Here is a 16,912-nt window from a genome sequence, read left to right as displayed (position 1 = left end):
AGGCCGGCGCCACGGCTCACTAGGCTAATCCTCCGCCTTGCGGCGCCAGCACACCGGGTTCTAGTCCCGGTCGAGGCGCCGGATTCTGTCCCGGTTGCCCCTCTTCCAGGCCAGCTCTCTGCTGTGGCCAGGGAGTACAGTGGAGGATGGCCCAGGTGCTTGGGCCCTGCACCCCCTGGGAGACCAGGAAAAGCACCTGGCTCCTGGCTCCTGCCATCGGATCAGCACGGTGCGCCGGCCGCAGCGCGCCGGCCACGGCGGCCATTGGAGGGTGAACCAACGGCAAAAGAAAGACCTTTCTCTCTCTCTCACTGTCCACTCTGCCTGTCAAAAAAAAAAAAAAAAAAAAAAAAAAAAAAAGAAAAAGAAAGAAAGAAAGAAAAGAAAAAATAATCCGGAGCATTTCAGTTTGGAAGGCCATGCAGGGAGGTTACAGGGCAGAACAGAATCTCTGAACAGTGGTCAAACTCGGTGAAAAGACCTAAGAGTGAGAGGAGGCATCGCAGTGGGTAGAGCAGTAGACAGGGAGAAACTGGGGCAGGGAGACAGCAGTGCAACTCAGGACACAACTGCACTACTCACAGCCAGCAGGCTCCAACGCTGGCCCACACTGGGCCTGCATGGACCATGCACACACACACACACATCTCCCCGCCAGCCCCTGTAGGGCCTGCATGGACCATGCACACACACACACATCTCCCCGCCAGCCCCTGTGGGGCCTGCATGGACCATGCACACACACACACATCTCCCCACCAGCCCCTGTGGGGCCTGCATGGACCATGCACACACACACACGTCTCCCCGCCAGCCCCTGTGGGGCCTGCATGGACCATGCACACACACACACGTCTCCCCGCCAGCCCCTGTGGGGCCTGCATGGCCATGCACACACACACACCCCTCCCCACCAGCCCCTGTGGGGCCTGCATGGACCATGCACACACACACGTCTCCCTGCCAGCCCCTGTGGGGCCTGCATGGACCATGCACACACACACACATCTCCCCGCCAGCCCCTGTGGGGCCTGCACGGCCATGCACACACACACACACATCTCCCCACCAGCCCCTGTGGGGCCTGCATGGACCATGCACACACACACACATCTCCCCACCAGCCCCTGTGGGGCCTGCATGGACCATGCACACACACACACCCCTCCCCGCCAGCCCCTGTGGGGCCTGCATGGCCATGCACACACACACACCCCTCCCCACCAGCCCCTGTGGGGCCTGCATGGACCATGCACACACACACACGTCTCCCCGCCAGCCCCTGTGGGGCCTGCACGGCCATGCACACACACACACACATCTCCCCACCAGCCCCTGTGGGGCCTGCATGGACCATGCACACACACACACATCTCCCCACCAGCCCCTGTGGGGCCTGCATGGACCATGCACACACACACACCCCTCCCCGCCAGCCCCTGTGGGGCCTGCATGGCCATGCACACACACACACCCCTCCCCACCAGCCCCTGTGGGGCCTGCATGGACCATGCACACACACACACGTCTCCCTGCCAGCCCCTGTGGGGCCTGCATGGACCATGCACACACACACACGTCTCCCCGCCAGCCCCTGTGGGGCCTGCACGGCCATGCACACACACACACACATCTCCCCACCAGCCCCTGTGGGGCCTGCATGGACCATGCACACACACACACATCTCCCCACCAGCCCCTGTGGGGCCTGCATGGACCATGCACACACACACACCCCTCCCCGCCAGCCCCTGTGGGGCCTGCATGGCCATGCACACACACACACCCCTCCCCACCAGCCCCTGTGGGGCCTGCATGGACCATGCACACACACACACGTCTCCCTGCCAGCCCCTGTGGGGCCTGCATGGACCATGCACACACACACACGTCTCCCTGCCAGCTCCTGTGGGGCTGCATGGCCATGCACACACACACACATCTCTCCCCAGCCTGTGTGGGACCTGCATGGCCATGCACACACACAACACCTCCCCACCAGCACACACACACCCCTACTCCTTCCTCCTCAGGATCATTAGCCAGAGTAAGCTACTGCTCTGTGTGCACTCCCAACAACCTCAGGCAAACTGCACCCAGTATGTTGCCACAAGCAGGCCCAAGCCACCGCCCGCCTCCCCCAGGCCCAGCTCAAGTGGCCCCTGGCCTTACTCCTTGATGTCAGGGAGCTCCACACTGGCCCACAATTCCCTGCTGAGACCTAAAGCCTACTTATTTTTTATGATATATTTATTTGCTTGAAAAGTAGGGTGAAGGTGGTGGAGCGGGGACAGAGCGTCCATCTACTGGTTCACCCCCCAAATAGCCACAGCAGTCGAGTTGGTCCAAGCCAAAGCCAGGATCCAGGAATCTGGGTCTCCCATGAGGGCGGCAGGGGCCCAAGCACTTAGGCTATCTTCTGCTGCCTTCCCAAGCACATTAACCAGAAGCCAGACAGGGAACGGAGGAGCGAGAACTAGACTGGGTGCTGAGATACAGGACACTGGTGACACAGTGGTGGCTGTAACCCACTGCGCCGCAGCACCGGCCCTGCCCTCATTCTTTCTCAGTTCCACTACCGGGCATACTCTCACCCTGGCACTTGACCCACGGGGCCTGTGACACTGGTCAGCCACCACCAGACGGGCATGGCCAGAGCCTGGAACTGCTGCCCCCACAGCAGACACACCGGCCCGGAGAGCCAGGAGGGCCACAGTCTTCCTCGCGCAGCTGTACAGAGGCCAGATACCATCTTAAAGGCCACTCAGCCTCAGTGAACCTCGTCCAGGAAGTCGCTGTGGGATACGCTGAAACCACGCAGGGCCACCCCACTAGTAGCAGCCTGCTTCTGAGTCATCGAACACCCAGTTATTTTCCAATGGAAGGCACATATGGAATTGGGTAGGTTTTCCTTAAGAACCTGAAGTTTAATTTATTTGAAGACATAAAAAAATGACATCCCTCAAATACTGCCCCCAGCCGCCACCGCCCCATTACTCCTGGTCAGGATGCTTCCTGAAATACAGGGAGGACGTCTCAGGACCAGGAAGGGCCACGTGCTGTGACCGCCCTAGTGGCCTCCAGGCCCCACCGCTCCAGCCACCCTCTCCTCCAGCATCCTCTGCCCAGGGAAGCCGTCGAGGTTCCTCCTCCTGGGAGCTCCTCCGCCCCCTAGGTGAGCACAGGGGGCCTTCTGGTCCCAGGGGCCTCCCTGTGAAGCACCGGGGAAACAGACCTGAGTCCCCCCGCTCCTACAAGCTTTCTGACTGCCAACATTTGCTACTAAGGCCACTCTGAAGCTGACAGCCTTCGGCAAGCTCCTGTTCTCCTCTCACTCACGAGGGTGACCCGCACTCTTCAGCTTCTACGGGCAAGGCCAAACACACTGTGAAGTCACAGGCTGGCCATGGTGCCCTGCGGGGTGGTGACGGTCGTCCCCTCCCCGCCTCTGCTGGACTTGGAGGAAGGGACAGGCAGCTGCAATCCCGCCCTTGCCACTGTAGTCACCAGGGCTGACAGATGGAAGGGTGCCCCTCCCTGCAGGACAGAAGACAGGGCACTTTCCAGGGACCTCCTCCCACGCGGACCTAGAAAGCCCAGGCCCTTCCTGTAACCAGGCGTGCTTCCCTGTGGCAGGGTGCAGGAGTCCCTTCTGGGGAGTGACGCCCAGCCAGGGTCAACGTCCTGGGAGAAGCTAGGTCTCGCGCTGCAAGCTGAAGAGAAAGGAACTCTTGTTCCCCTTCTGACCCTGGGCACTGCTCACACCCTGCACACCTGTGATGGGATGAGGGGCAGCCCCTAGAGGGAGGCGGGAAGACCTCATAGCTGACAAAGCCTGCATGGAGGGAGTAACTGACCACGCCTGCATGCGGTAATCTGTGTCCACGTTGCCACGTATTGTCGTGTCAGCTGCACCTCAGAGAACTCAGATGTGGCTGCACTGGCAGGAATGCCAACACTGGTGAGACAGCGGCAGGGGCAGTGGCACCGCACAGCGTGAGGGTCTGCACTGCGCCCTTTACTCGGGACAGGAACAGTCTGCGCATCCCCCACCTCTGCCCATGCCCTGGCTGCACGCTCCCCGGTCTCATCACACTCTGCAGGGTGCTCCTGCCCAAGGATGTCCGAGCTCAGCCAGCCTCCCAGACAGAAATGCTCTTGTTACTAAAGCTTCAACAAACGCTGACTCCTCCTCCAGGAACGGCACGAACACCAGTGACATCCTACAGCTCCCACAAGAGGCTCCTGTCACCTGCTCCGCAGCCCAAGTCTTCAAGTCCGGGACCCACCCAGGCACCAAAGCGTAACCTGCTGCAGGTTTCAAACAGAGCGAAGTCTATTAGCTAACGGACAAGGATCTGAGGGGCTGACCTGATCAACGAGTGAAGGGAGCCTCAGCCTTGAGCATGGAGGAAGTCGGGACAAGTGAGGGCCAGCAGCTGGGGCAGGCGGGCTGGGTGCAGGGCCCAGTGGGGCAGCCTGAGCCCCGGAGTCCGTGCCCCACTGTACTGACTGCCCAACCCACCTACGCGCTCCTCTCCACGGGGCCAGGCCACAGGAGAGCCAGCAGGTCCTGATGGCAGCTACAGCCCGACACATCCAGGAAACTTGGCCTGTACCGTGCCTCCCAAATGCTCTGTGGTTCTAAGAGCCTTTCCCACCACGGGAAGGAATGCAACAGCAACCTCACTACACAACAATGCTGCTAGAAATCCCCTCTCTGAGAGTGTCGGAACCAGCTGTGCCAGGACCAACCCCTGGATCCCGTCAGAGCCTGAGCCCCAGTCATCTCTGCTGCCCAGGAAGGACAGGCACTTTCACACAAGCGGTTTTCCTGGATGCAAGCCTGTTGGTTGGTGGCTGCCCCTGTTGTAAACCATTTTAACAAGCCTGCCAAGAACACACGGAGTGAAGAAAAGCCCCACGCCCCTGAGAGAAACCGCTCCCTCCTGTCTTGGACTGCAGGGGCAGGGCTGGCAGGCTTGCTCGGCACAGGACACCTTCCACGTCACTCCTTCCCCAGCCCCGCTCCCCTCTCCACGGCAAATCCCCAGTGGGCCTTCCCTGCATTCACGAGCAGCACAGCCACTTGAGCACCTGGGTCTCGGGCCCCTGGCAAACGCACGACAAGGAGCAGCGCAGCTGACTTCGTTTGTCCTTAAGCCGGGAGGGCCTGGTTTTACAGGGTGAGAGGCAGGCAGGGCTCAGGTTTACAACTGACCTCAATACGTAGTCCATCAGATCAGTGAGCTCACAACGGGCGGGAAAGGGTGTTCAGGCTGCTCTTAAGAGGGGAAGGTGCTCGACCTCTCTCACACTAATGAGATGCCATCAGCTACGGAGCGTCCCTGACCCCCGTTCTTCTCCTGCCTTACCTGTAAGAATGGAGCTAATCGTGGTTTTCTGTTTCTCTGTTTAAGCTCCTGCTTCCTCGGGAGAGCTGCCTAAGCCATGACAGCACTATGCTGACCTGTCTCCAGGCCCTTGTGATCCACACGGCATCGCCACCATGTCTGTACACGAGCTGCCCACGTGCCCCTGACTCCGACTCCTGGGAGCCGTCCATTGGCGTGCTCCTCCTGACGCCTTCCCTGGCCGCCTGCTGGCAAACCTTCTCCCGGCCTGAGACCGTGGCATTGGCATCAGTGTCGGCCTTCCCACGGGCACGGGGAGACAGCCTCTCCCCTGTCAGTCCTTTCAGGAATTCCGTCCATGCACACTTCCGTGAAGAGACCTGTGCAGCCCTGTCTGTGACTGCGAAGGGCTGGCATCAGCCTAAATGCCCATGAGCTTGGAGCAGATGGAGGTCACATGGCCACTTCTGCAGAGAGGAATCCCAGTGTTCATCAGGAAGCAGGGACAGGCTCGGGACGTCCAGTAACAGACACACAAAATGCAAATCATCAGCGAGAAGCACCCTTGCTGAGGGAGGCAGGTCCAGTTGTGGCCTGAAAAGATTCTCAGCCCAGGGTCCCTCTCCTTCCTGGGGGCCCTGGGGAAGAACGCGCCTGCCCAGTCAGGCTGTGAGAGCCCTTGCACCCCACCTTGGGCTGACTGCTTGCTGGCTGCCCCACAGGGGCCCCGGCTACCCCGAAGCCCACTTGTGAGATCAATCTTCCAACTGCTCCTTCTGCCTCCAACCAGGGAAAATTCTCTGCTTTTTAGTACTCGTGGGATTCCATAGGATTCCCAAGATTATCTATTTCAATGTCAACTGTGCCAGACAAGAAAACATGGTCACGGGAGCATTGCCCTCACTGGGCACCAGTAGGAGGCCACACTAGAAATCCTACTAACCAGGCCACCCTTCACCTGCGCTTCCTGCTACTCAAAGGTATTGGAGCCGAGAGATGGGGGGTTCTGCTCCTACCTGCCAGCTCAGCAGGCCCCACCCCACAGGAACTGAGGCATCTCACTAGGGGCCTGGATCCTGACTGTACAGACCCAGACTGCGTTCCTGCAAACCCTTCCTAGCACAGAAGTCATGCTGTCAAAGCCAATGGTTCATTACCAGACGCTGACTTCTATAAATAAACACCCTGCTGTAACTCCACTTCAAAAATGAACTACAATTACAGAGGAGAGGCCTCCGGTGGCTGCCCAGGTAAATACATGGTGCCATGGATGAAGGGCTGTGCCAAGAGCCAGCTTTCCCAAAGGCAATTAATTAAAACTGACCCGTGTAAAGAAAACACACACAATCCAGGCTTCACGGGAGAGGACGAAGGACAACAGCTACCGCATGCCAAAATGATTGCCACTATCCGTGACTCTCATTGGCATGGCCCGGCCAGCAGCGCCGACACCGACTTCTCCTCCTCGGGGCCCCCGCAGAGTTAGAGGCTCGGCCCCAGCACAATGGGGCGCCTGTCCATCACAGCACTGCTGCAGGGAGGGAGTGGCTGCAGGCCCCTGCTCAGGGCTTCTCCGACAAAGCAGTCTCCATGCTGCAGTTGGGAGCCGGCAAACAGCACTTGACTACAATTAACTACGCTGCAAGCAACCATTGCTGAGCAGAGCTGGCTTCACAGCCCCAGGAAGTACAGGCACAGAAAGGTTCAAAGCCACTAGGAGCAACAGGGTGGAAGGGTTGTCTGTCGGGCATTGACCAATCACTATGGTTTCACTATGGTAACTTCCTTCAGATGGTCAGTTTTTCAAAAATAATCAAAATACACCGTCACTGCTGAGAATGCTCCTTTAAGAGAATCTTAGGGTGGTGGCAAAAGCACCGGCTTTGGACTCCAAAGTCCTCTGTGTCCTGGGGCCCCTCCCCCGTGCACACCCCCGAGCAGGAGTTTAATGATTTAACAATCAGGTTAGCAATCCACAGGGCTGTGGGACAAGATCTCGCCACTGTGCGGAGATGACTTGGATGACCCCCTACAGAGCAACCTGGGGTCCCACGGACATCTCCACCGCCCACTTGCCTGGGAGGAAGACAGCTCCTGCCCCGGCGACTCTGAGGTGCACAGAGCTGCACAGGGCGAACCCAGGGCCTAGAAGCATGTGCCTGATGGGAATCTGGAGGCGGGGAAGGTGACCTTCACCTTCAAATGAGTTAGAAGGTAACAAGGGAGCAGGTTCAGAGACCTGCCTAAAACCCCTTCAGCCTGCCCACTCCCACCACAACCCTGGCCTCTCTAGTGTTTGTCCAGGGCCCCGTGGCCTTGCTGGGACCCAGGCTCCCGCCCACCCAGCCCAACTGACGCTCAGAAGCTCTGCTCCCCGTGTCCGGCGTCCTGTGTGTTTCTCTGGCAGCATCGATCAAGGCACGTGAGACAATGCTTCTGGAACAGGACATTCACAAGGAAGCTGCTCTGTCTGGCAGGCACACACATGCAGGCATTCGAGGAGCACCTGCTGAATGACCGGAGTAACTACACCCTGGTGAGAGCAGTGTGCCTACGTGGGGTCCACACGCATATGAGATTACTGAGGGCCCCTCGAGCTGCCACCTCTGGAGCTTTACAACATTGGCACATTTGCAAACACAGCAACGGAGCCGCCTCAGCCTCTGGGAACTCCACCCTGTCCTAGTGAGAGGCTGTGGGGCAAACAGCAGCAAGGGAAGCCGCAGGAAACTAGGAAATGCACCAGACTTGCTCCCCTGCCCCACCTCCAGCGGCCCTGCACCGAATTCCGAAAGTTACGGACCCAAATCCCACTGTCCCCACGCAGCAGAAGAAAATACACAAATACCCAGCTGCCCAGCTTGCCAGAGGACAGCCACACAGCAAACCTTGCCCTCTGCACCACTCTGTCCCAACTGGGCGGGGGGAGAGTGGGCTCGGTGCTCAGGATGAAACCTGAGCTGTCACCATCCCCTCTGGCTCCTGAAAGGAAGAAGCAGACGCTGCACTGGACAACCTCATGCGGTCTGTCCCCTCTGGGCAGATGCGGGTCAGCGAGTCGCCATCCGCAGGCTGACCTGGGTCGGCGAGCTGTACCTCGCTCCTGTCGGAGGGCTACAACAGCCAGTACAAGATCTGGGAAGCCTAGAGGAGCCGATGCTCGGTCCCGCCAGCCAAGTGCGCAGCAGTGACTCTGAGTGCTCAGTAGCATGCCCAGTCTGACTGCCCCCCCAAGAACACTTCACTAACCAGACGTGCACCATGCTCACCGCACCCGTACAAACCTGGGCAGAGTTCTGAATACCTACTGCAGGGGGGCAGCTTCCAGTGGCAGCTGGAACCTGAATCCGGTGCAGGGCACCCCTACTCCCGGCTCCCAGGGCATTCGCCCTCAGACAACTGCTCCCCATCATGAGCTGGCTCAAGAAACCGTGTCACCTGGACCAGGTCCAATTCCCACGGCTGAATGGGAACACTTCCCCAGGGTACAATAACATCATGTCTGGGTGTTGCCCTCTGTGCCCTCAAGACGTGCCAGAGACTCCAGAAAGACCAGCTTCTGCCATCAGCCTGCCCTGGGACGCTTCCTGGTGTCTGGGGAAGTCCTAGCCAGGAGCAGGCGAGCAGCCCCGCAGTAAGACACGGCGTCCCTCACTGGGTGCCGGGTTCAGTACCCAGCACTGTAGCTCCTGACTCCAGCTTCCTGCTACATGGACGCTGGAAGGCAATGGTGATGGCATAAGTACTTGGGTTCCTGCCACCCATGCCGAAGATCAGGATGCGGTTTTTTGACTCCAGCCCCAGCCAGGGGTCATTGTGGCCCTTTGGGGACTGAATCATTGGATGGCAGTGCTTTCTCTCTGTCTCGCAAATAAAGAATAAATGAATGAATAAAGCTAATTCCAGTTGGACAGGGTGGGCTTGAATTCCAGTTTGTCTCTAGAAGGTTTTAGGCCAAAGTCCTCACTAAACAATCAGAGGCAACACAGCCTCAAGGGTTACAGGCACCTGCAGACGTCACTACAGTGATGGAGGCTGCTTTTCTCTGACAGCCTAAAGCCCGTGACAACCATTTCTCCACTGCCGCGCAGCTCCACCCTAGCTGGCTCCTTCCCACCTGTAACAGCCTGCTCTAAGTGCTCCCTCCTCCACCTTCCCTTCCCTGAGTAGCCTTCTACCCGGGACCCCTCCTCATTCCCCATCTCAGCCCCTGCTGATCCCCTCCCAGGCATTCTCTCCATGCAAGCCACCATATGGAGAGGGGCTTGCTTCCTTCTGTTTTGTTTGGTTCAGCATTCAAAGGCCAACATCTGGCACGCAGTCAGGTGCTGGACAGGAACTGTCTGTGTCATCCTCGCAAATGTCTCCCTGTCTTGGGGTTACAGACGACGACTCCTCTCACCTGCAGGCAGGGGCAGTGGTACCAGGGCACAGTGCTGGCAGACAGGAGGTCACCCCACCTCTCCTGGGTCCACCCTGAGGCTCTGCTCGGTGCCTTGCTGCACACCCCTCCCCAGCCCATACTCCATGGCTCCCCAGCACCCACAGTGATGGTCCCTTGGTAGGAAGAACTCCCAGCAGAGCTGGGAAGTGGGCTTGCCCAGCCTTCACCCCTCCCTCCTCACCACAGCACAGCCTCCTAAGTGCACCCAAATTGACCTAGCTGTCTCATAAAAGCAGCAGTAGGACCAGGGTGTGACACAAGGAGCTTAAGTACTATACCAAAGAGTATATATAGTTTTAAGTGGGTACGTTCTAATTTCATGTTCTAAAACTGACCAAACACATGATTTCAGATACTATGCAATGATCACGTTTTGTGTTGGTGCCTCAGAGAACAATTACACACATAGAGGCACAGGAAATGTGTGGGGTGAGGGTGGGAGGGGTGGGGGGCCTGGGACCGTGGCTCCAGGACGCCCTGCTGGCCTCTGATTAGGGACTCAGCCAAGCGACGCCACAGTGGCTGCATTCCACGCCCACCATTCCCAAGCTCACACGGCCTCTCCAGGTACTTGGTCAACAAAACAGGGCTTCTCTCAGGGCAACTCTGCTCCTTCCAAACACAAGAGGTTCTAAACAGTGCTGCGATACTATCATGAACCGAGGGATGCTGCCCCCACGAGTGGGAGTGGTGTGACTCACATCCCAGGAGGTGCGGAGGGAGCCCATCTCTAAGGAAGCAAAGAGCTTGGAAGAAAGCAGAGTGAGGAATGAGTCACCCATGCCAACGGGGATGGGTGGTCTCCGCCCGAGAGGCAATGGCTGTGCACAGCAAGCAGGCCGGAAGGAGGTTGATGGTGACAACCAAGAGACACTGCACTGGACAGGCTCCATGCGGCCAGGGTTGCATTTCATTCTAAATGCAACGATAAGCACTCAAGTCTTGAATGGAGAGCACTGGGACTCCACGTAGTGGGGTGATGTGGGCTGGAGGGTGGGGGGCAGATCACAGGCAGATGATTGGGAAGCCACAGTGGGGGCTGAGGAGGCGGGGACTGTGCCGATGAAGAAAAGGGATGGGTGTGAAGGGGATGGGTGTGAAGTGGTATCAGGTGTTGAGCATGCCTCACAAAGGCTCGCTCCTACTGAGAACCCCCAGGGCCACCTTCCCTCCCTGGCTCTGAAGGGTGGGGGTAAGCCAGGCACAGCTCTGCACTCATCAACACGTGCAGCGAAGCCCGCCACGCTGAGAACAAGACAGGAGGAGGTGACTGAGGAGCCCTTTGGTGGTTAGAGCCTGTAAAGCTTCATGAAGTCCTGCACCTGTCACTGAGGCTCAATAGGGCTGCCCATTACTGTTACTACAAAGTGCGTGCTGCATGCAGACTTGGCCACAGGACTTGCTCACGTGTCCCGACGTGGCACCAAAGCACTGGCAGACAGAAGCCCACACATGTTCTAGTGCCCCGCAGCAGAGTGCAGGGCTGCAGCTCCCGATGAGGAGGGAGGGGCCGGCAGGAAAGGGGATGGCAAGGAGATTCACTTATGCTGTACAACTATATTGCACTATACCCCTTAAAAATGTACAGGTATTACATGCTAATAAAATTTTTTTTAAGTTTTTTTTTTTTAAGTTTTTTTTTTTTTAGGACCAGTGCTGTGATGTAGCTGGTAAAGCTACCACCTGCAACACCAGCATCCCAGGAGGTACCATTTGGTGTCCTGGCTGTTCTACTTCTGATCTAGCTCCCTGCTAATGACCTGGGAAAAGCAACAGGTGATGGCCCAAGGATCTGGGCCCCTGCCACCTATGTGGGAGACCTAGATGAGGGTCCTGGCTCCTGGATCTGCACCCTGGCCTGGCCCAGCCCAGCCTAGGCCATTGAGGCTATCTGAGAAGTGAACCAGCAGACAGATAGAAGATCTCTCTCTCTCCCTCTGTCTCTCCCTTTCTCTTTCTTTCAAATAAATAAATAAATATTTTTATAGAGATAAGATTTTTAAAAAATCTTTTAAAAGCAAAGCCTGTGAGGAGAGTTGCAGAGACAGGGAGGGGGCTGTGATAGGCTGAACTGTGCTTCCCAAAATACATGTCGAAGCCCTAGCCCCCAGAACGTCAGAACGATCTTATTTGGAAATACAGTCATTGCAAATGGAATCAGTTCAGATAAGGTCATACCTGCAGCGGCCTTGAAACAAGAAAGAAACCTAGGCCCAGCCAGGCACCAGGGAAGGCGACAGGAAACCTGCCTCATGTGGACTGGGGCAGAGCCTGCACTGCCGCTGCCACAGCTGGCCGTGCTGGGGGCTGACAGAAGCAAAGAAGGGTCTTCCTCTGGACGCTCTAGAGGGAGCATGGCCCGGCTGACCCCTGATTTCACACTTCTGGCCTCCAGAACCATAAGAAAATAAATCTCTGTTGTTCTTAAAGAATATACAGAAATGCTCCATTATGCTTCATTCATTAACTCTCTAAGAGGACTCTGTCCTTTAAAAAAAGCATTAATTATAATGTATATAATTTGTATTTATTCGAGAGTCAAAGGGACAATCAGGAGCTGAGGACCACATCATCCCTGGCCTGCAATGCCCAGCTCTGCGTTCCTGAGTTTTGCTTTTATGCAAAATTAAATGGACACATAGGATTAGATCACAGATATATCACAGAGGATTTACTAGATTAAAAGAAACAGAGCTCTTAATGAAAACACCTGTGTAGTTAGCGCATTAAAATGGTATATAATACACATTCATTTTGGCATATGGAGGAGGCCTGAGACGGCAGGGCAAGTTTTGTCCCATTATTTAAATCTTCCTGTCAGGATCTATGCCACACTGGCCGCGTGACAAAGACGTGGGGAGAAGGTTCACACTGGCTGAGTAGTCTACCAGAGACCAAGTCTGGACGCTGTGTGGGAGTGAACCATGGTCACGCCCAAGCAGCTGGCCTGCTCCTGGTTGGCCACTGAGGGACCACGTGCAGGTGTGGCAGCCACTGCTGGGTGGTGGATGTATTTGCCTCTTGGCCCCTCCCTTTCCTAGCCTGCCTTCCAGCGAGGGGTGGCCCATGAGCCACTTCCAGCAAGGGGGTGTAAGCAGAACTCAGGCAGCTGGTTGGAGCATCAAGGAAAGCCTCTGCCTTCCTGCTGACGAACTCCTCCATCTTGGATCATTCCCGATTCCTACTAAGGTCACAGCCCAGGCGCCAGGGGGCCCAGCTCCCACTGAGACTCATGCCAAGCAGGAGGATGGCAACATAATAAGGTGGCCAAGAGAGGAGAGAGCAAGCAACTTAGTCCCCTCCACCCCTCCACAACCTTGTTAGAACCCTACAATCCACAGGTCTTCACCTCACCACAGCCAGCGTTTGTTACTTGCTGTCAATTGCCTTCCTAATTGAGTAGATGCTCAAAAGAAATGGAGTTTTCTCCATAAGTCACACCCATCACACACTCAAAATGGCCTCACTAGAAAAACATTACCTGCTACACATCCTGTAGGGACCCAGAGCAGGTAACAGAAATCTGTGAGGAACCAAAGGGGCCAAAAACATGCAGTACAGAGAGGGCAGCCTCTTACTAAAAGGGGCTGGGGAAGTAGGGTGTCCCTGTGCACAAGAATGAAACTTCATCCCCTACTTCTCATCCTACCCAGACGTCAACCCAATCGTAAGACCTGAAGCTATGAAGCTATTAGAAAATTTAGGGGAATCACTTCAGGCTATTGGCATAGGCAGTGATTTTTCGGATAAGACCCCAAGCACAGACAAGGAAAGTAAAAAACAGACAAATGAGACTACAGCAAACTAAGAAGCTTCTTCATAGCAAAGGAAACAACCAACAGAATAAAAAGACAACCCAAAGGAAAGGGAAACCTCTGGCCAACTCTTCATCTGCCTAAGGATTAATATTCAGAATACAGAAGGAACTCAACACACAATAACCAAAAATTTCAATTTAAAATGGACAAATGATGCAAACAGACACTTCTCAAAAGAAGAAATCCAAATGGCCAAGTTGTTGATGAAAACACTAGCCACCAGAGAAATGCAAATCAGAACTACAGTAAGGTATTATCTGACTCCAACCAGAAAAGCTATTATTAAAAAATAAATAAATAAATGCTAGCAAGGATGTGGAGAGGAGGGAGTCCTACCACACTGTAGGGAGGAATGCAAATGAGGGCATCCATTATCAAGAACAGCATGCAGGTTCCTCACACAACCACCAGCAGAACTACCACATGACCCAGTTGTCCCCTACTGGGTATCTGTCCAAAGGAAATGAATCAGCGTATGAAAGACACCATGCTGCCATGTTTATCACTGCACTGTGCTCGCAGCTGAGATAAGGAACCGTCCAACAGATGAACGGATGAAGACAAAGACGCTGCAGCATTATACACAGCGGAATATTACTCAGCCTTCCAAACAACCCTACCACTTGCAGCTTTTTAAAATGGATGGAATGGGAGGACACCACGCTAAGGGAAGTGAGACTCAGACAGGTATTTGCCATGTGTTCCCTCCTGTGTGGAGGATGGTAAAAATTGACCTGAAGGCAGAATAGTGATGCCTGGAGGTTGGGGATCAGTTAGGAGATACAGGGAGGTTGGATACTAGGAACCAACACAGTTAGACAGAAGGAGTAAGCTCTAGTGTGCCACAGCACAGGGGGGTGACTACAGCTCATAATCATCTATCATACAGCTTATGAACTAATAAGAGAGACCCTGGAAATATAAACTAATAAGCTTATAAACTAATAAGCTTATAAATATAACTTAATAAGCTAATAAGTTATAAGCTCCAAATATAAACTAACAAGGAAAAGGAAACATCAATTACCCTGACTTGACAGGTACACACTGTAAACATTTATTAAAATATCATGCCAATTTCCATAAGTATGTACAACTATTACACATTTAATAAAACATTTCTTTAAATGTTTAAGAACATGGAAATGCTAACTGACTTTGATTATCACCTACTTAACACATATAGTTGTCAAAGGATCACACTATACCCCACAAATACATACAGTTAAAAAAAAGAAAAGAAAACTCTTCCAAGGGAAAAAAACAATAGAATCCCTTCCCAGTGGGGGAAGAACTCTGGATCCTTAAGGGAAAATGGTATAAACACAGCAAGTTGTGCAAGAACAGAAAAACCCCAAGGCACTAAGATATGGCATTTCCGTGGTTCTCTACCTTAGAAATGTTGCTTGAGTGACTCATGGAATGTCCCAAAGTCTTCTCATGCTGCAAGCAAAACAAACAGGTATGAAGTTTGAAGCTCTGAATAAAATGTGCAAAAAACAAGTAACAGATCGTAAGAATCCTACTGACAAGTTAATTCCCACAACCAGAACTTGCTAAGCACACGTTACTATGTACTGCATATATGTAACCAGGTGGTCCACACCAGACAATTGGGCAAAAATGAATTAAAACAGAAGTTTCTGCCTGAAAGAACTTTGTTAGCAAGTCTTCAGGCAAAGAACAGGAGTCTGGAGTTAACTAGAGGTCAGATGGCATTAAGCGTCTTAAGATACACTCAAGTGGAGGTCTCAAGCAGAAGCTGCCTGCCAATGGCGTGTGACACACAGAGTCCATAGGGTGGGCAAGGCGGGTGCGGGTTAGCCAGCCCCACGCAGCCCGCATCTTCTCCCTCACAGCACCTCCTCCTGGAGCAGAGGGAGTCATGCCCGGCTCCTCCCTCTCACACCCCTCCACACTCAGCTACAAAGTCTTAGATCCAACTCCACCCCCAACCCGGACCCCTCCCCCCTTAGAGTTCCTCAGTCTCAAATTTGATTTCCATTTCTACTGCAGGTGCGCTGACTTCTCACCACAGCTCTGAGGAACGCCTGCCTGGTTTCAGCTCCCACACTGACTTCCCTGGGACACCTCTGTTATAGGCTGAACTACGTCCCCACTCTCTCCAGGCTCACGTTAAGTGCTGACTGCCAGCATCTCAGACATGGCTGGATTTGAACCGAGAGCCTTCAGAGAAGTAATTAAGCCTAAGTGAGGTCATGAGGGAGGACATTAACCCAGTGTCACCGGTGTCTTTGTAAGAAGAGATTGGGACGCAGAAGACACAGGGTGAAGCCGGCATCTACAAGCTGTAGAGGAGGGCCTCGGAACAAACCAGCAAAAAGATTTCTGCTGAATAAGCCGTCCGGGGCAAACCCATACAATAATCTTCCACACTAAGACCTCAGAAAGTGAATATTCCAAGGATAAATCTGGCTCTTCAAACAAGAATCTTCTGAATCCACTCATTCTTGCTCTAAATCCAACCAAGTAAAAAACTATTACCAAAAAAAAGACTGTATTAGTATCATTTTATTTTATTTTTTTATTTTATCTGAAAGGCCAAGAAACAGAGACAGAGACACAGACAGATCTCTCATCAACTGGCTCACTGTCCAAATGCTCTTAACAGCCAGCGCTGGGCCAGGCTGAAGCCAGGAGCCTGGAACTCAGTCTGGGTGTTCCATGGGGGTGGGAGGGAGCCAACAACTTGAGACATCACCTGGAGCCCCCCGGAGGTCTGGATGAGCAGGAAGCTAGAGTCAGAAGCCGACCAGGACATGAGCCTAGGTGCTCCAGGATGGGAGTGACAAATGCCGGCCTCTTATTTGTACCTTTTTTTTTTTTTTTTTTTTTTTTTTTTTTTTTTTTTGACAGGCAGAGTGGACAGTGAGAGAGAGAGAGAGAAAGGTCTTCCTTTGCCATTGGTTCACCCTCCAATGGCTGCCGCGGCTGGCACGCTGCGGCCGGCGCACCGCGCTGATCCAATGGCAGGAGCCAGGTGCTTCTCCTGGTCTCACATGGGGTGCAGGACCAAAGCACTTGGGCCATCCTCCACTGCCTTCCCGGGCCACAGCAGAGAGCTGGCCTGGAAGAGGGGCAACCGGGACAGAATCCGGCACCCCGACCAGGACTAGAACCTGGTGTGCCGGCGCCGCAAGGTGGAGGATTAGCCTAGTGAGCCGCGGCACTGGCCTATTTGTACCTTTAAGCTGATCTGTTCTCACTTCGGTTCACATGCCACTCACATACTAGCCGTGGAGGAAGGCTGAGCTGTAGCTGGTGGGGAAACTCCT

The 16,912-nt window shown here is 54.5% G+C and overlaps 1 protein-coding gene across 18 annotated transcripts in view; it reads right to left on the bottom strand.

Moving 5' to 3' along the window:
* Positions 1 to 16,912, bottom strand: part of MARCHF8 (membrane associated ring-CH-type finger 8) — a 105,437-nt gene that overhangs the window by 8,447 nt on the left and 80,078 nt on the right. For 15 of the 18 annotated variants that reach the window (XM_002718326.6, XM_008269845.5, XM_017348680.4 and 12 more), the window contains one exon: positions 15,009 to 15,059. The exons of the other annotated variants lie outside the window; for them this stretch is intronic. In XM_002718326.6, coding sequence (XP_002718372.1) covers positions 15,009 to 15,059 — 51 coding nt within the window. The remainder of the gene's footprint in view (positions 1 to 15,008; positions 15,060 to 16,912) is intronic. 18 annotated transcript variants of the gene reach the window in all.

The sequence above is a fragment of the Oryctolagus cuniculus genome, chromosome 15, assembly GCF_051225735.1.
Source record: "Oryctolagus cuniculus isolate XC-2025 breed Fujian yellow rabbit chromosome 15, ASM5122573v1, whole genome shotgun sequence".
In the NCBI taxonomy this organism is placed as follows: Eukaryota; Metazoa; Chordata; class Mammalia; order Lagomorpha; family Leporidae; genus Oryctolagus; species Oryctolagus cuniculus.
Note: the sequence above shows the minus strand (reverse complement) of the source record. Positions and strands in the feature narration are given on the sequence as shown.